This window comes from Siniperca chuatsi, linkage group LG24, assembly GCF_020085105.1.
Source record: "Siniperca chuatsi isolate FFG_IHB_CAS linkage group LG24, ASM2008510v1, whole genome shotgun sequence".
NCBI lineage: Eukaryota > Metazoa > Chordata > Actinopteri > Centrarchiformes > Sinipercidae > Siniperca > Siniperca chuatsi.
Genome location: NC_058065.1, coordinates 14,555,625 through 14,575,763, shown reverse-complemented (window position 1 = coordinate 14,575,763; position 20,139 = coordinate 14,555,625). Strand labels below are relative to the sequence as shown.

Sequence of the window (20,139 nt, the reverse complement as noted above, 5' to 3'; positions counted from 1 at the left end):
TCACAGGACCACCTAGCACCAAACGTGGCATTTTGGTGTCTCTCCTCTATCCTGCCAGTCTTCCCCAAGTATTCCAGGGCTCTGCCTCCCTCCACCCTCTAACCCCATTTTCCCTTTTTCTTTTTCTCTCTGCCTCTCTCTCTCTCTCTCTCTCTCTCTCTCTCTCTCTCTCTCTCTCTCTATCAGTCTCTCCTCAGTATTCGTGGATCCCTCTTCTCACCTCGGAGGAACAGCCGTGCCAGCCTGTTCAGCTTCCGTGGCCGGGCCCGCGACATGGGCTCCGAGAATGACTTTGCTGATGACGAGCACAGCACCTTCGAGGAGAGCGACAGCCGTCGGGGTTCCCTGTTCCTGCCGCGCCGCCTCGAGCGCCGTTGCAGCGCTATCAGCCAGACCAGCCTTGGGGCGCCCCGGATCATGCTGCCCGCCAACGGCAAGATGCACTGCACAGTAGACTGTAATGGTGTGGTGTCGCTGGTTGGTGGAACTTCTGTAACAACCTCCCCTGTAGGTCTCCTGCTGCCTGAGGTGACTCTACTGGTTGTTTCATGCTTAAATGTTCACATTGACCTTCTTCAAGGTTATACCTCCTAGTTCCTTTTATTCCCATCCCTTTGTTCTGATATTGTTGATAAATTAATGATATATGAGTTATTTGGGTGTATAGTCCATCATCAAACGGTTAAGAGGAAATCTCCATTTTTCCCAACTGAAGCAAATACTTGCTTTGGTGTTTCCAACCAAAGTCTATAGTTGTAGATAATATTTGATCCTTAAAGGATAAGGATGGTAATATTCTATATTTTTGTTATTGTCAACAAATCTCATGAAAAGACTAAAACTAAAAAATTATTTAGTCCATCTCTCAATACTTTCTCATCTCCCTAGCCCATCTGAGGTTCTCAGCCCAAGCCCAATGGTTCCTACTGAAGACTTAAATTGTTAAAAACAGCTCACGAATATACACTTTCACTTTTTATTAGCTGTTTGATGGACTGCCATTAGAATTTGACATTGATGGTCCCCAGAGGAATTCTAATGACTTTGGTGATCCCCTGACTGTCTAGCACCACCATGAGGTTGACATTTTTGTGTTACAGTGAAATGTCTTGATAACTATTAGATGGATTGCAGTGACATTTGGTACAGACATTCATGTTCTCCACAGGATGAATTGTTATCACTTTGGTGATCCCTTAATTTAAGAAAAATCTAGAAAATCACCAGACTCATCATTTAAAGGCCCTGCACAACCTCATAGGTGTTTTCACTTATTCTGGCTAATAGACTTCTGCTCAGGTGGAAGTTGGGTGGAGCTATGCTGGAATCACATGAGGTCAAATAAGTGAAAACACCTGTGTAGGTGAATCACGGGTGTGTAGGGCCTTTAAAATACAAGTTATGAAATAACCACATACTAAATCAGGAGGCAATAGACTGAGCCAAAATTTTCATAAATTATAAAATGATAAAATACTTGCAATGTTTGTTCATATGAGCTCAACACCAATAACCTGCTTGACTCACATTCTGTACATATCTCAGATAAATATTGCTTAAATATCTTGGCATGAATCTGTTTTTTTAATTGTTTTTTATTCTAGGGGACAACTACAGATACTGAGCTTAAGAAACGCCGGTCAGGTTTTCACCAGCCATCCATGGATTATTTAGATGAACCAGGGGGCAGGCAGAGAGCCATGAGTGTGGCCAGTATCCTCACCAACACCATGGAAGGTAAGGGTCAGGCCATATATTTTTGGCCTTAGTTTTTCTTGTCATATTTTCTTCCTGTCTTGAACTCCATGCCTGACCTCCCAGTTCTGGAGAAAATATAAAGTAGGACAGTATATACAGTATAAAGGAATAATCTTACAGAAATAAATTTAACTGCATTTCATCAAAATGAAATGTGGCCATTTCTCCTTTTCCAGAGCTTGAAGAGTCAAGACAGAAATGCCCCCCCTGCTGGTACAGATTTGCCAACATCGGTCTGATCTGGGATTGTTGCCCCGCATGGCTGAAAATCAAGGCAGTCGTCAGCACGGTGGTCATGGACCCATTTGTGGATCTGGCCATCACAATTTGCATTGTCCTCAACACCCTTTTCATGGCCATGGAGCATTACCCCATGACTAAAGAATTCGATAATGTCCTCTCTGTTGGAAACCTGGCAAGTATTGTGTGATATGCTTATAAACTCTGACTGGACAAAACTAGAAAAACATAAATATCTCTCATGATGCAGATTCAGGTGTAAAACTAGAATTTTGCCCCTTTTGTCATTAGGTGTTCACAGGCATCTTCACAGCAGAGATGTGCTTCAAGATCATCGCCCTGGATCCCTACTATTACTTCCAGGAGGGTTGGAACATCTTTGACGGCATCATTGTTAGCCTGAGTCTGATGGAGCTTGGCTTGGCCAACGTAGAAGGCCTGTCTGTTCTCAGGTCCTTTAGATTGGTAAGAGCACTGGCGGAGTAATATTTTATTAGAAAAGCTGAATTACATGATTTTTCATCTCATTAGATGAGAAAAGTTAAGACGCATCTGTACTTCTAGGGTCAGGTCACAATGGCTCTCTCAATAACATTCATGTTATTAATGAGGTAATGATGTAATGAGAGCTTTTGTGCAGCACATGAAAGGCCCCACTGAGAGTTGTTGTGGCCTTTGGGGCACAGTGTGTTTTTTTTAGCTTTCTATGACTGTTGCTGTGCTGCTAGACTCTTTGAGGTCACAGTCAGTGATCTTTTTGTTTACGCATTGAGATTGAACGTATACTCACACAGACTAAACTATTTGAAACACCGATAAACAATACTGAAGTATAATAAAATTTTGGTCTGCTTTTAAAACAATAGTTTGACATTTTGGGAAATGAGCTTATTCTAGTTCTTGTGCTAAGCTAAGCTAAGCTAACCATCTCCTGGTTCTAGCTACATATTTAGCGTACACGCATGAGAGTGGTATCGATCTTCTCAACCATCTCCAGGCAAAAAAGCGAATAAGCATATTTCCCAAAATGTCCGACTATTCTTTCAAACATCCATAAGGTAAATATGTCTTTAGAGTAGCAACTGAAATCAAACAGTTCCACCATCGATGGGATGGTGAAACTTATTATATAGTTATACATTTATTCATCTATTGAATGTTAATCCTCCAGAAAAAATCAAGAAAATCACACACAGCTTTTAATTTTCTTTTAAAACAGCTGAGAGTCTTCAAGCTGGCCAAGTCATGGCCCACTTTGAATATGCTGATCAAGATCATTGGTAACTCAGTGGGTGCTCTGGGGAACTTGACACTGGTGCTGGCCATCATCGTCTTCATCTTTGCCGTGGTGGGCATGCAGCTGTTTGGCAAGAGCTACAAGGAGTGCGTGTGTAAGATTTCTAATGACTGTCAACTGCCCCGCTGGCACATGCATGATTTCTTCCACTCCTTCCTCATCGTGTTCCGGGTGCTGTGCGGAGAGTGGATAGAGACCATGTGGGACTGCATGGAGGTGGCTGGACAGACCATGTGCCTGATCGTCTTCATGATGGTCATGGTCATTGGAAACCTGGTGGTAGGGGTTCTTCTTGTTTATGTCCTTTATATAATCTGGGTAACACTGTTAAGACTATGACAATTGTTTTCTTTAATTTAGCTTGGATTTGAAGTTTTTTAAATTAAATTAAAGTCAAGTCTCTAAGATGCAGACGCTCCGTTTACAAGTAATAAAGGTCAAGTGGAATTCACTTTCCCTGCCTAATGTCTACTTCTTCCCAGGTTCTAAACCTGTTCCTGGCTCTCCTCCTGAGCTCATTCAGCGCTGACAACCTTGCAGCAACTGACGATGACAGTGAGATGAACAACCTGCAGATTGCTGTGGGCCGGATCCAGCGGGGCATCGCATTTGTCAAAGCTGCGGTGCGACGGTTCCTTCAGAGCCTCTGCTTTGGCGGGGCCGGTAAGGGCTCTGGTCTGGCTGAGGAGAGCAAACCTCTTGATGAACTGCACAGCAATGGCAAGGGCAACTGCATCTCCAACCACACTTCAGTGGAGATCACCAAAGACCCCAGTGGGGTGTACACGACAGAGGGCAATGGACGGCCAGGAGGAGGGCTGGAGGTTGGGCTTGGGGTTGGTGGGGACACTACAGGGAAGTACCCAATGGAGGAATGTGACTACATGTCATTTATTCATAACCCCAGCCTGACAGTCACAGTGCCCATCGCTGTGGGCGAGTCAGACTTTGAGAACCTAAACACAGAAGATTTCAGCAGTGACTCGTCAGATGTGGAGGGCAGCAAAGAGGTAAGATGAAAGACTTTGATTACATGACTGAAGTCTCTGTCAGTTTGTAGGAAATCTCGCGTCACACAGATTTTGTATTTGATTAGCTCCCTTATATAATGCAAATCAGTCGATGTATGAATATGTCAAGATTTGCACAGAGAAGGCCTTTTCAGAAAATTTTCCAACAGTCAAGCAGTTTGAAAATAACACACCTGCTGACTCATTTACATTCATCATGCTGTGCTACTGACGGAATCTTGTGGAATTTTATTCAGTTCTAAAGCCCTTGGCAGCAGAAGAAAGAGCAATGACAAATAATGACTCAAATTTGCCTTTGACCTATGTACCAGGTTCACTTTCTTGATGCACTCATTAAAGTGTACGTGTCAGTGTGTTTGTGTACAGTGTTACATGGTTGACTTGCCAGCAAATGGAGTTCACTATTCATTATACACACCTGCTAAAGAGACTCCATAATACATCGTTCCTTGCTTCAGGGGAAGCAACGTGCATATGTGTGCATGTGTTAAGATGAAATTAATGAAGCAGCAAACTGTTTTGTCAAAATTTAAAGAGGTGATTTAAGCCTGCTCCATATGTTGCTGAGTGATAGTGTACCAAAATGGATTATCTGTGTATGTCAAAATCTAAATCAAATATTCTACAATTTAAACAAAAACAAATACTTCACCATTGGCACATAATTTGCATTGAAGTCTTTTTTTTTTGTAATTCATTGCCTATTCTAATAGAGCAAATGCCAGGTTTGCTGTTAAGTGTTGCGAGGCTGACAGAGCATTGGAACTGTGCTCCCTGGTGATGTCAACCTGCCACTGTGGGTGTGGTGCCAATTCCCTGTGATTCAAAACAACCCAGGAGACTATTTCTAGCTATGGCACCACATGCTCCATATATGGATCAGGCATCGCTTTCTCCTGTCACTGCTGATATTAACACTCTGTAGCCAGGGGTTGGTGAATTGTGATAATTAAGCACCGGTTAAAAGATATTTGGACATTTCTTACCCACTGTGTCACAGAGTTTGGTCAAATTAGAGATAGTAAATATTAATTTATACATTTAGAGTTACACTATGAACATTTGGTGTCTGTTCTGTTGTGTGAGATGTCAAGTGTCATTGCCAGTATAAAAACAGAAACCCACTCTTCTGCATTGCATCTATAAGGAATATGCTTTCAGGGAAATCTAAATTGTTGTTCGCAGTGGCTAACGTGTTCCCCCACTGTGCCTTGTGGCTGACCAGTGAAAGCAGACTTGAGGTTGTATGCTGGCTTTTGGTGTGTTTGACTTACTTTGTTTAACCCCCCGTTTGTTATTGCAGCTGTGTCACAGACGCTCTCAAGGTTTTCAGTGAGAGGAGAATTGTAAGACCACTTTATTGTACCATAGCACTAACCATGAGGACTGCCTTTGCCATTTACAGACAAACAACATATTTTTTCTCATACCTTCAATGGATTGCCCATTTTCGTTCTTTGCCTGGTCTGCCCTCCGTCCCCTACCCCCACCCTACCCTCTTTGCTTTATACACCCCCTTCCCCATACAGCAGCACACTCAATGCTGTAATCTTTAAGTTTTCCCTTAACCCCCTCCCCCCCTTTCATAATTTATCTCCAAGCATCAGGCTGTATTGCAGTTACAAACCATTAGGAATGAGCAACACCACCTTTTTTCCATTGATAGACAAACTCATCTATCATGATCTTTGCTTTTGATTTCATTGCTTGATTTTGACTTGGTTTCTGGACTTGATTGGCATCCAACACTCTGAGCTTGAGAATGAAGGAAGAGAGAAGGTGGAGGAGAATGAGGGAAAAAAGAGAGATGGAATGGAGGAATGAATTTTGCTGTAGTTTGACAAAATTCATTTGTCTGGTTCATAACCCATGCATACACACATGAAATACTTGTATGTACTTGTTTCTTGATATTCAAATAATAGTGGAATGATGAAAGATTCTTTACAGAATTCTTTCCAAGGAGATAATTTTGAAACACAAATGAATCAATGCTGATTTTTGCTGGGTGGTAAAACAGATAACATATGGCATTTTATATTGAAACAGATGATGTACTAAATGAGGGTAATTTCTTCATTTTTTTATCCTCCTCAAATATAAAATTGAAGAAACTCCATCCCAGATTACATTGAATCCTACCAGATGTGGTACATGTACACAATTATTGTGGTTTAGTCGCCCCTGTTCTATGTACTTCTATGCCTGTGTTATCCACTTTAGTTACACTGCAACTATCTCATCACCCAACTTGTTCAAATATAGTAAAACTTGCCAACAAAATCTGCCAAATAAAAGCATGTTAGGTTAAGAGTAAAAGCCTTATATATTCCACATCCAGAAGAGGTAAAATGGGTCTCTTGCTGAGGGAGAGAAAGAGAAACCGGAGGGAAACACCCCTCCAGAAAACGATGCACTTGTGAGCAGCATGCTTCCATCATTCCCATGCCGTATTAGCTGGGTCCCACGGCAATCAGAGCTGCTGCACTGTCTAGGATGACATGTTCCTGTACTTCACATGCCAGACAGATCAGACATGAGGCCACACAACACCATGTCTGCCCAAAGAAAATCAGACAGGAAGCCTCACAACACTAAAAAGTCTCACTATATGCAGATGATGTTATGATGTGCATTGCTGATAAAACAAAGATCACTGCATTTTAGGGTTTCAGAGGAGTGTTGCTAGGGGGAGTTAGTAAGAAAGACAGAGTAAAATGAACTTGACAACAGCAGCAACACTTGTCCTTACATGTGTTTTGCATATTGCTGAGAAGAAGGTAATGACTACCATACTTAGTCCTGTATGTTTTCTGGGTATGCATGGGTGCTAATTCAACATGTTTTACAAATGGGAACAAAAAAAAACTGCCAGACCACATGCTGTCTTATAAACAGTGCACAGTACTGGTTTTTGCTGGTAAGCTAATGTGGTTATCCGTCTACTTCAACACAAACAGAAGAAGCTTGTACACTGCTTTCAAGGACTGGAAATAACGTGTTTTCATGTCACTGAGGAAAATGTTCAGCAGTCCTTCTGTGGGTGGACTCTAGCTTTGAGGGTGGGGAAATTATTATTCATAGAAGCAATTTTGGAAATGGGATAAATTATAGACTTGATTTGGGGTCATTTTTCAGTGGACATGAAAATACTTAAGCACACGTTCTGCTTGGTAATATTTCAGGCTTGGATTGATAATGCACTGGAATACTGCATGCACTCTTCCTCGAACTGAGGTCACATCAAACGTACCCACAGTGTATTTCTCTAACGCCAACCTCCCCATGCCATGTGTTGCCACATAATCTGATTTGAGCCATCGGATAAAACTAATATCAAAGCCTGTAGGTACATTTGATCGATGCTGCATGTGATGATGATAATAGAATGACGATGACTTTAAAGAGCCCAACTCTGAGCTATTACAGTGCCTAGTCTCCACACTAAGGTATACAGTTGTGGCACTGGAGTACATGTGAATGGACAATTACAATGATAACCAGCTCAGAAGGTTGGCTCCTATAACCACTGAACCTCTGTTGTTTCAGGTACTGCAGTGTAACTTTGTACTCTCATCTTCTTCTTCGACGATGCAGAAGCTCGATGCAGAGCCCCAGCCTCTGAGCTCATCGGAGGGGAGCACAGTCGATATTCGCCCCCCAGGAGATGGGGTGGATTCAGTGGAGCTGGAGCCAGAGGAGTCACTGGACCCAGAGGCCTGCTTCACAGAGGGTGAGAGGGATGTGAGGGTGATAGGCAGGGAGGATGATGGGTAATGGGAAAGTGGGACAGAGCGAGAAAGGTGGGAGATGAAATGCTTCCACAGCACATTTCAAGACGTAGAGTAAATCGCATTAACTGCTTGTGCTTAGCACCAGTGTGTTATACTCACTGCAGAGTGACAGTGAATACAAATGCTCAGCAGGACAGAAAGTAAAGTAGTCTGTTGGATTGTCTTGGTTTGTAATGTAACCTGACATTTAGTCTGACATACCTCCAGTACAATTCTGAATCTTCAAATACCTCCTCAGTCTTTCATGAGTGTGGAATACAGAAATGAAAGATGATGATTGAGGATCGGAGACAGGTGGTGTAGCATAAATAATATCAAATAAATATCACAAAAAGTTTTTTCACTTGGCAGAGGTGGAAAAGTACGTAAATCAACAAAAAGAAAATGCGACAAAGTGCAATGGAAACAAACTTAGTGAATAAATAATGAAGCATGTGATTTAAATGTCACTCAAGCACTCCACTGAAGAGGCAAAAAAATGGCAGCAGACAAAAACATCAGATCTGTGTGGAGCCATGAGACTGTAACCTTCCACAAATGAATAAATGAAACAAACATAAATGCCATATTGGTTTTCCATCATTTGAGGTTTGACTGGCGCTCTTTTAATTACTTCATCCCTTTACACCTTCTTCTTACTGATAATACAAGATGGGGACGTGCAGTCTTTTGCCATTTTTTTGGAAATGTGGTTAAAATTTGTGCTACATTTGGATGGAAACTTGGCTTTAGAAAAGCCAAGTAATGAAAACTGATTGATGGAGAAAAGAAGAGATGTTTGTTGTGATTTAATCATACAATCACCTTTAGTGAACATGCCTACAAGTCCAATATTCATTTCTATGGCCATTTCTTATGCCTCTCTCCCCACATTTCCCCCATGCCTACAGGCTGTGTGAGTAGGTTCCAGTGTTGCCAGATCAACGAGGAGGGAGGCAAATATAAGACCTGGTGGACACTCAGGAAAACCTGCTTTATCATAGTGGAGCACAACTGGTTTGAATCCTTCATCATATTCATGATCCTGCTCAGCAGTGGAGCACTGGTAAGTGGGTGTTTTTGTATGTATGTGCACTTACCTCCCTTTGTGAACTAAAATCAATAATGCTTTCTAACAAACTCTGATAAACATTGCTTGCATTATTAACAGCATGTTGGGTAAGTGGTTAGCACTGACACATCACAGCAAGAATCTCCTGTATTTGAATCTTAGTCCGTATAAGATGTATGCTTTGCTGTGTTGCCTTATTCTAAGACTCTGTAATTAGACTTCACAGTCGGTCTATAGGATTTACCAGCCTTAGTTTATGGCTAGTGTTAATTTCCCCCCCCCTAATCTAACCTTTAACTTCAAAATATCTAATTGTTTCTACCAGCAGTCTTTATTATTTATTCCATTCTGTCTAGGCGTTTGAGGACATTTACATCGAGCAGCGGAGGACCATCAAAACAATGCTGGAGTACGCAGACAAGGTCTTCACTTACATCTTCATCCTAGAAATGCTGTTGAAGTGGGTAGCATACGGCTTTGTCAAGTACTTCACCAACGCCTGGTGCTGGCTCGACTTCCTCATTGTAGATGTATGTATATTCAGTCCCTACACCGTTATAAAAATAAAGCTTACAATCTGGCATTAAATCAAAGACAATTTAGACTTTTAAGGAATAGTTCAACATTTTGGAAAATACATGTTTTTTTGCTGAGAGTTCGATGAAAAGATCAATACCACACCCACATATGTGCATGCTAATTATGGAGATAGAGCCAGGATGCAATTAGATTAGCTAAGCATGAAGACTGGAAGCAGGGGGAAACAGCTAGCCTGACTGACACGAAAGCTCAAAAATCTGGCAACCAGCATCTCTTAAATTCATGAATTAACACGTTGTATCCATGCCCGTGTTTAATCCGTGTAAAAACCGAAATGTAAAAATGACGTGCTGGAAGTATTTTTATGCCTCCGCCTGTTTTCGGGTTGTCCATCCCATTCTTGTGAACGCAATATCTTAGGAACGCCTTGAGGGAATTTCTTCTAATTTGGCACAAATGTCCACTTGGACTCAACTGATTAGAATGTAGTGGTCAAAGGTCAAGGTCACTGTAACCTCACAAAACACGATTTTGGCCATAACTCAAGAACTGATGACCATATTTTACAGTTGGTCGGACAATGAATTGGACTCAAAGGTCAAGGTCACTGTGACATCAAAATGACCTTGACAATTACCACATCCATTTTTGCCATAACTCAAAAATGGATGTGGTAATTATGCCAAAATGTTACACAGATGTTTAAACGGATACAACGATGATGTGATCACTTTTACCCGAAAGGTCAAAGTTCAGCTTCACTGACATCATAATATCCTGGAAAAACACTTTGGCCATTATTTAACACCATAACTCAGGAACAGAAGGGGAGACTGTGACCATATTTCACAGTTGGTCGGACACTAAATAGGAGACACTTTTGACTCAGTGGTCAAAGGTCACTGTGACCTCAAACTAGATTTTTAGCCGTAATTAAAAAATGAATTGGGTGATTCCAGTTTCCACACAAATGTTGACGGGGACGACACAATGAGTTAACAATAACTAGCACAGTACAGGCTTTCGACCATCTCGCCCATTCTGCTTTTCAGTTCCTGCCTCATTCTGAATTTCGAGCTTCATCGGAATCACATGACAAACAACGTATTGGAGCGCGGCTAGCTAATCGTGATCCTGTGAGTGAGTGAGTTTCACCTGCAGCTCTTAGAGAGGCTTCACATCTAAAACTGCCAGGAGGAAACAAAACCACCACATTTTGTGTAGCTGTACTGTATAAGATTCCATCTTTACATAGTAATCAAGTACATGTGTTGTTAGCCAATGCATCTATGATAATCCTTCATTAATCAGTTCAACAATGTATATTCACTGGAATCATACCTATGTATCATCAATATAATGATAACTTCCATTTAGCCAAAAAATACACTTTATACCTTTTTATTCAGGGTTCACTACATATGTTAACTTGACTGGTTGGCGGAGGCATACAACCGTGGGGCAGTAATTCTAGTTCTCAGTGAGATAGTTTCAGCACTATTTTGTGTATAAATTAAAGAATCAAGATACAACGTGTTAATCAGTGAGCTTTAGAGGTGTTGGTGTTGTTTTGAGCTTTTGACAGATTCAGGCAAGCTGTATTCCTCTGTTATCAGTCTTTATGCTAAGCTAAGCTAATAGTCTCTTGGCTGTAGCTTCATATTTAGCGTACAGATATGAGTTTGGCATCATTCTTCTCATCTAACTTGTGGCAAGAAAGAAAATAAGCACATCATTAACTATTAGCTATTATTAGTAACCATTCCTTAAATGGTTACCATACAGATATAAATACCACTTAACCACTAAAGTCATTGTTCATTGTTGTCACATCTCTTCACAGTTTTTGGAGAACTAATTCTTTATGATCCCTTTAATTGTGTGCATACTAATCTTTAATGCCTAATTAACCATCTTGTTCAAACACTCTGGCTGGCACTGTGCAGAGGAACCTTTTTCATTTCTCACCTTTCACCCTGCTTGTCTCTGTCACTGTCTTCTCTCAGGTGTCCCTGGTCAGCCTTGTAGCCAATGCTCTGGGCTACTCTGAGCTTACCGCCATAAAATCTCTGAGGACACTGCGAGCCCTCCGGCCCCTGAGGGCCCTGTCTCGGTTTGAGGGCATGAGGGTAAGGACATCTGTAATGACAGTGACACAAACCCCACTTGAAAATTATGATTGTTTGTGGGCAAGCTGAAAGCCAGCATACCTGTGCAATTTCTTAGATTAACCTTATTCTCACTTTAAACCTTTAACTGTTTCTACATTCTTTAAACGTCTGTAATGGTTCAGGTTTAAAATGTCCAAGTAAAATTGTAAAATATATAAGATACGTTTTTACCCTTATTTGCTTTCTTGCCTAGAGTTAGATTAGAAACTAGATACCACTCTCATGTCTGTACGCTAAATATAGTATGAAGCTAGAGCCAGGAGATGGTTAGCTTAGCTTAGCCTTAAAATTAGGAGCAGGGTAGCCAGCTAGATAGTGAGCTTTAGAGGTGCTGGTAGCCAGATTTTTTAAAAACTTTCGACAGAGTCACGCTAGCTATTTCCCCTTGCTTACAGATATATTCTATGCTTAGCTAACCGTCTCCTGGCTGTAGCACATATTTAACGGACAGATATGAGAGTGGCATCAATCTTCTCATCAAACTCTCTGCAATAAAGCAAAACATTTTTTTCCCAAAATGTCAAATTATTATTGTAAAAATGTAAATGACTTTTTCAGAACATTTAAATATAACCAATTTTTGTACCAATAATTTTTGAAGCTAGGCCACTTCCAGCTGCTTTCAGCTAGCCCATAGCTATTTTTCATAAAATGTGGTTTTATTGTGACATTACCTATTTATATTTGACATATGATCTGCTTGTCCTCTGCTTAGTGGTGCTGAAGAAAAATGTTACAGTATAATTTACAGTATCTTTTCATTTTTAGAATGTCAAATTCTTCTGGGTTTACGTTTGATGTCAGTTAAATGGTTTTAGCTCGTTAGGGGGCCTGACTGTAAGACTGCATGCTTATTACAACTTCTGTAGTTATCTTTTCCTTGCAATTCAACACTGTACTTCTTCTATCTGCATGACTTTCTTCACATTGTGTCAATGGATTACTGTATATAGCTGTTCTCAGGCATTGTTTTCTGATGTTGCTTGTGTGGTGCCTTTGACCTGTAATTTTTTTCTTTGTTGTGTGTCTTTTTTCATTTACAGTCAAACAAAATGTTGTGACTTCATCCCGCTTCTCTAAGGTTTTTTTCTGTTTTGCTTTTTTACCTATGAAATGTTAACTTTTTCATCTATCCACCTTTTTTCCAACTGTCATGTTGTTAAATTGTCTTTGTAGATATGTATGGTGTTAAGAGCTTTATGTGTGCGGACATTACATATTAAATACAGCTTTGAATAATATAGGAACACTATGCATTTTTAAATTAGTCTTAGCTCTTCTGAAAACCATAGCATCAGCTTTACAGGTCAGTCAAATCAGATAATCAAATATTTAAGAACAGTTAAGTGATTAGATGATTGTAATGGCCACTTATCTAAAATCAAACAGCCTCTCTGTTTTGACAAGCAGAGACCTCCGGTTGACCGGCAGGAGATGGCTGAGTTTGTCTGTGTGCTTCAACCTCTCCAGGTTGTGGTGAACGCGTTGCTGGGGGCCATCCCCTCCATCATGAACGTGCTGTTGGTCTGCCTCATCTTCTGGCTCATCTTCAGCATCATGGGCGTCAACCTGTTTGCAGGGAAGTACTATTACTGCGTCAACACCACCACAGGCGATATCTTCCCCATCGACGTTGTCAACAACAAGACTGAGTGCCTGAATTTGGTCAACGACAGCGCCCGCTGGAAGAATGTCAAAATCAACTTTGACAATGTCGGGGCCGGCTATCTGGCTCTGTTGCAAGTGGTGAGTTTAGAATTGGCGACACAGGTGGCATTATGAAGACAAAAGCAAAAATGTCAAAGTATGCATATGTGTTCAGAAGTATTTAGGACGGAACTCTGTGGCTTCTAGTTTTGTCATGCAGTTGACCTAATCGCTGATTAGACATTTTCTGTAAGGTTTACAATTTACAAATGTACAATTTGACACAGCAGAGAGAGAAGAAAACATCAGATCATCAACCCAAAATCAATATTCATATACAGCCATATGAAACTGAAAGATATACACATTAGACTGCAACTACCGATTATTTTCTTTATCGATTAATCTACCGTTTATTTTCTTGATTAATCATTTAGTCTGTGGAATGTTTATAGTGAAAAAATGCCACGATGATGTCTTCAGTTTGTCCAACTAACTGTCCATAACTTTAAGATATTCAGCTCTAATGACTGTGGTCAAAACAAATCAACTTGAATACCCCATTTTAATATTATCCAAAAAATGGTACCAGGGCCTGTATTTAGTGTCTCAGAATCCCTCTTAGGAATCGCTGAAACATAACCTAGGAGTAAAAACACTCCTCCCTCAGAGCAGGACTGAGCGTTGTTTAAGAAGCTTCCTACACTGCCTGTCAGCAGGAGAAGTGTGACGTTGCTGTTCTACAACATTGAGAGCTGCAAAGTAGACATTTTGATGACGTGTTTTTTTTGACAGTTGCGGGTAATGACTGTAGGATTTATGTGTATAGGCAAATGACGTAGGGAACTGACATATATGCAAAAATTAAATCACTGTAACTTAAATCTCAGCGTATTTACCTGCATAGTAAGCTGTAAATATATATACAAATTAAAATAGTAGATCATTTAACTCAGCCTTTCTAAAATTACCCAAGTCAGCTCTACTTTATCAAATTTTTTCTAATATATTATAGATATTATAAAGCAATGTGATTGAGTATAATAAGTACCTAATATGAGATGTTACCTGTAATTAAGCATGTGGTCTGGGAAAATGGGTCATCACCCATGACATTGCAGATACAGCCTTTATCACCACTGATGTTGACATCCCGGGAACAGGATGTCGCAATATCTGAGGTGCTGGGAAGAGTGAAGTGTGACTTATTACAATACAAAATATTGGTTGTTGCAGAGTGTTTTCTGCAGAGCATGTGGGTCATTGTCATCAAGCGTTCCCAAGTCATCTCTCCTCCTATCAAATGTTTCTGCCTGAACACCATCTCCTTTAGCTCCTAATAGGTTAGGACGCCTCTGGAGCTCTCCCAAATATCAGGCCAGATGGGAGTAATTCACAGGTTAAGAAAGTACAAGATAAGATAAACTTATTCACTACTTGGCATTTCTCCAGTGGTGTAAAATAAATCTTGCAGCTGTAATGATGCTCACCATTATTAAAGACAGCTGGTTATGTAATATATATGAGGTCATTTTGTTCTAACCCCAAGTAGAAAAAGTTTAGGTGATAACGGAATAGTGAGACCTAAATGTTGATCCGAAATCACAAAAAAAATTCTAAATGACAGCAGAGCTTGACTGTTGGGAGAATCAGATGACCCCACTGCAAACATCCAGACTAAAACACTGACTCTTCCCTCATCTGCTTTTAGGCAACATTTAAGGGTTGGATGGACATCATGTATGCAGCTGTGGACTCACGAAATGTAAGTGTCTTGGTGTTTAACGGAGGGATTTGTAAGTTTGCTTTCACAAAGTGAAAAATACCCATTTACTTAGCTTTTATCAGCTCGTTTCTTTTCTGTATCTAGGTATTGACATACACACATTATGAAAGCCAGTAACATTTTGAATTTGTTGTATCTTGCTTGTTCTAGGTGGAAGACCAGCCTAATTATGAAGTGAACTTGTACATGTACCTCTACTTTGTCATCTTCATCATCTTCGGCTCCTTCTTCACCCTCAACCTGTTCATCGGTGTCATCATCGACAATTTCAACCAGCAGAAGAAGAAGATAAGTTGCTTTTAGCAACAGTCTCTATCAGATAATGTAAACTTAGATTAGGTTAGATGGTAGATAGCAAGAGCCAGCTAGCCACCTGGAGTCATGACAGTCCCGTACGCGTGTCTCAAAGCTGTGTCCACAATCCATACTATGAAGATCAGTATAATATAGCATACTGTATACAATGAGTATGTAGTATGGAGTTGGATTGTACTATTCACGTTTGTTTGTCGTGACAACTAATGTAACTAATGTAGCCAATTATCATCTACTTTTTGACTGAAACATCATTTTTGTGCACGTTGTAATAACTCGATTCTCACGATGTAGACGTTTTGCACATCGGCAAAGACAAAAGTTTGAATGAATTGAATCGATGTATTGCCCAGTCCTAGCTGTAGCCCTAGCTTTTGTAGATGCAATAATATTTCAAAGTGAAGATGAAATCCCAGGCAATCCCAGATTGTTGGTTCACCGTGCTAGCTGTTATTAATGTTGACACTCACAGCTTTCTGCGCTGCGTTGTTGCAATAGAACACCAACAGGTACTAGTCCTGTGCCACACTGTGCCAACTACATGCATAGCCTGGGTACAAAGCGACTGACGCACAGGATTAGCCAAAGCAGACCCACGGCTGTGTTAAACAAAGAACTGAGCTACGGAATAATGATTATCTGTAGCATGGTGCGGACCTGCCGCTGCCAAGGATTACTGAGGGTGCATGAGTCACTGAGAAACACCCTGCCTGCACACACACACACATACACACACACATGCAGTGTCACAGTGAATGTAGTCTGCAAATGTGCCCTCCATTCAACCAAGCGCTAACAAGTAGGATTGGCAACGCCCAGAGATGGACGGGGGGGGTTGCACTGTGTTTGCTGCGTGCTGGCAGGTCTGCCTTGACTGACTGACTGAGACACTGTATCAGTTGGTGTGGTTCAGCAGCCCCACAGCCACAGCGTCACACAGATGGTTGTTCAGTGCTGACACCAGTCCTCCCTCCAGACATGCATCACACACTCAGTGAGCAGCACTGAGTGTGTGATATGTGCCTCGTGTATGATAATGGGAAGGGGGATTTCATTTCTGTGGTTTGTGTTTAATTTTGATGGAACCTTGATACAGAAAGTCTGCTCTAGATTTAAACCTAAATATATTTAACCTCAGATCAAATAAAAATACGACTAATCATGAGAAATCTTCCCTGTGAAGACTGATTGTAGTGAGCCAGCTCTCTTTGTAAAGGACACATCATGTGATCACCAATCCACAGAAAACAGTTACACCTGTACACCTGCAGGAAGATCCTCCACCCCCCAACCCCACAAAAAAAGTATGTGGTTATAACCAGGTTGTGTTGTGCTCTCTTTACTTTGGAGGTCAGGACATCTTCATGACAGAAGAACAGAAGAAATACTACAATGCCATGAAGAAGCTGGGTTCCAAGAAACCACAAAAACCTATACCTCGGCCAACAGTAAGACTCTTAAGTGCTCAGATTGTGGGCTCTACTGTCCATTCTTACAAATGGATTACAACTAGAGGTGTAAAATGACTAATGCTCTCCTGTTCCTTATCCTCCGCCGTCCTCAGAATACATTTCAAGGCTGCGTGTTTGACTGCATCACAAAGCAGGCCTTCGACATCGTGATCATGATCCTCATCTGCCTTAACATGGTGACCATGATGGTGGAGACGGACGACCAGACACCGGAGATGGACAAAATCCTCTACTGGATCAACCTGGTCTTCATCGTGCTCTTCACTGGGGAGTGTGTGCTTAAGATGATCTCTCTGCGTCACTATTACTTTACCATTGGTTGGAATATATTTGACTTTGTGGTGGTGATCCTGTCCATCGTAGGTAAGGAGATGTTTAAGGTGCCTCAGCTTTCCAGTAGATGTGAGTAAAATTGTGTGCTGAATGCAATGTTTTTTGCTTTCGCAGGTATGTTTTTATCTGAAGTTATCGAGAAGTACTTTGTGTCCCCGACACTGTTCCGAGTGATCCGTCTGGCCAGGATAGGCCGCATCCTTCGCCTTATCAAAGGTGCCAAAGGCATCCGGACGCTTCTCTTTGCCTTGATGATGTCACTCCCTGCCCTGTTCAACATCGGCCTTCTCCTCTTCCTGGTCATGTTCATCTACGCGATCTTTGGCATGTCCAACTTTGCCTACGTCAAGCGAGAGGCAGGAATCGATGACATGTTCAATTTTGAAACCTTCGGGAACAGTATGATCTGTTTGTTTCAGATTACCACCTCAGCCGGGTGGGACAGCCTGCTGGCGCCCATACTGAACAAGAGGGAGCCTGACTGTGACAGCCAGATGGAGCACCCGGGCAACTATTACAAAGGCAACTGTGGCAACCCATCAGTGGGCATCTTTTTCTTCGTCAGCTACATCATCATCTGCTTCCTCATTGTGGTCAACATGTACATTGCCGTCATCCTGGAGAACTTCAGCGTGGCCACAGAGGAGAGCGCCGAACCGCTGAGCGAGGATGACTTTGAGATGTTCTATGAAGTGTGGGAGCGCTTTGATCCTGATGCCACTCAGTTCATGGAGTACAGCAAGCTCTCTGACTTTGCAGATGCTCTAGATCCACCGCTGCGCATGCCCAAGCCTAATATGACCCACCTCATCTCCATGGACCTGCCAATGGTGAGTGGCGAGCGCATCCACTGCCTCGACATCTTGTTCGCCTTCACCAAGCGAGTGTTGGGTGAGGGTGGCGAGATGGATGTTTTACGCGGGCAGATGGAGGAGCGCTTCATGGCCTCTAACCCCTCTAAGGTGTCTTACGAGCCCATCACCACCACCCTCCGCCGCAAACAGGAGGACATGTCGGCCGTAATCATCCAGAGAGCTTTCCGCCGCTACATGATGCGCCTGGCCATGAAGAAGGCCTCTGCCCTCTACAAGGAGAAGCTGAAGGAGGGCATCCGCGACCCTGACAAGGACGTGATGGTCATCAGCAAGTTCAATGAGAACTCCACCTCGGACAAAACGGACATGACCCCCTCCACAGCCTCCCCGCCCTCCTACAACAGTGTGACAAAGTCGGACAAGGACAAATACGAGAAAGAAAATAGGGAAAAAGAAAACAAAGGGAAAGACTTGAAAGACCGAAAGAAATAGACTTTTTAAAAAGGAACAAAAATAAAAATGTATCAGAGACATGAGGGAAATTTGTTTACAGCTTCTAAAGGGGGTAGATAAATGTACGCTTGTGTGCTGATTGTTAGAGATGAGGAATGTCAGGTAGGTCTAAAGTGGGAGTGCGGTTATGTCACATATGAATACATGGGGTCTTCTCAGAGGGGAAATACGGAAACAAATTATCCAGCAGACACTGCCAGAGATTTACTGGAACATGGAAAAGCCTCTCTGCAAAACGCTTGTGATTTTCCTATTGGTTGTTGTTACTATCTGACACACTTGAGTGTACTGTTAAGTTGTCTGTAGCTAGTGCTGCTGCTACTACTATAAATCCAGTGTCTTGAATTTAACAATCGCTGTATCACTTAACAAGTACTCTGCATTTTCTTGTTCATTTTTTGGTTACAAGGTTTCTTTTTTAATGAGAAAGAATGTTTTCTACTTTTTTTTGTTATTGTGAGAATGTGTGCTTTCACTGTGTGCTTTCACTGTTGTAAAATCACCAAGGGCAGATAAAGTCAATGCTGGAAACTACAACAACCATCTGAAACTCGTACAATGCAGGGTCAGTGCCAGAATGCTCTTGGTTCATACAGTATACGAAGCTGAAACAAAAAGCATACAGCTGAAGCGCAATGGACAAATACATTGTACTCACTGGTGTGCTATCAGTGATTGTTTAAATCTGTATTGTGCTTCTATCTGGACTGCCATATCCCCATTTCAATAGAACATACAAGTCTCTAATTACAGAGAAGCTGAATGTATGCAAGGAATGAGACACATTTAAAGAAATCGTCTGACATTTTGGGAAATATTCTTAGTTGCTTTTTTGCCTAGAGTTACATGCGCAGATTGATACCACTCTAATGTCTGTCCTTTTATGTCCTTTTATAAAATGAAGCTAGAACCAGGAGACCGTTAGCTTAACTTAGCATAAAGACTGGGACATGGGAAAACAACAACAACCCTGGCTCACTCCAAAGCTCAACGGTCTGCCTACCAGCCTATTCCAGCTATATAATTTCTCCAGAGAAGAGTCGCCGCTCTGTTGAACTACAAAACCACATTTCACTCACAATCGTTGTCGGAGTCAGCGGCTCGTAGAGAGCACATTAACCAACAAACAAAAGTTTCAGTGTAGCTGTTACAGAAATAACATTAATTAGCTACAGCTGATATAATCTACCACCGGGCAAAAGCAACGGTCAGTGCCTATAAATGAAAAACCTGCTAAACGTTAGCTTACCGGATCTGTTTGGTTTTTTTTGTTGACTGGGAACTGGATCCAAAATGGAACCCAACCTTAAAAATCTGTTAAAGATCCCCTCCAGACATGTATTAAAAAATACAAGTAGTCCTACTTGGAACAGTAA

The 20,139-nt window shown here is 41.5% G+C and overlaps 1 protein-coding gene across 8 annotated transcripts in view; it reads left to right on the top strand.

Moving 5' to 3' along the window:
- scn1lab (sodium channel, voltage-gated, type I like, alpha b) overlaps positions 1-20,139 on the top strand; it is a 41,003-nt gene extending 20,864 nt beyond the window's left edge. For 5 of the 8 annotated variants that reach the window (XM_044188278.1, XM_044188279.1, XM_044188280.1 and 2 more), the window contains 16 exons: positions 187-528; positions 1,605-1,737; positions 1,935-2,173; positions 2,290-2,463; positions 3,218-3,574; positions 3,778-4,305; positions 7,876-8,059; positions 9,011-9,165; positions 9,528-9,701; positions 11,718-11,840; positions 13,353-13,628; positions 15,241-15,294; positions 15,466-15,603; positions 16,974-17,078; positions 17,195-17,465; positions 17,550-20,139. In XM_044188278.1, the coding sequence (XP_044044213.1) occupies positions 187-528; positions 1,605-1,737; positions 1,935-2,173; positions 2,290-2,463; positions 3,218-3,574; positions 3,778-4,305; positions 7,876-8,059; positions 9,011-9,165; positions 9,528-9,701; positions 11,718-11,840; positions 13,353-13,628; positions 15,241-15,294; positions 15,466-15,603; positions 16,974-17,078; positions 17,195-17,465; positions 17,550-18,742 (4,446 nt within the window). In that variant the 3' untranslated portion in view covers positions 18,743-20,139. The remainder of the gene's footprint in view (positions 1-186; positions 529-1,604; positions 1,738-1,934; positions 2,174-2,289; positions 2,464-3,217; positions 3,575-3,777; positions 4,306-7,875; positions 8,060-9,010; positions 9,166-9,527; positions 9,702-11,717; positions 11,841-13,352; positions 13,629-15,240; positions 15,295-15,465; positions 15,604-16,973; positions 17,079-17,194; positions 17,466-17,549) is intronic. The other 3 variants (XM_044188283.1, XM_044188285.1, XM_044188282.1) reach the window with 2 other exon arrangements.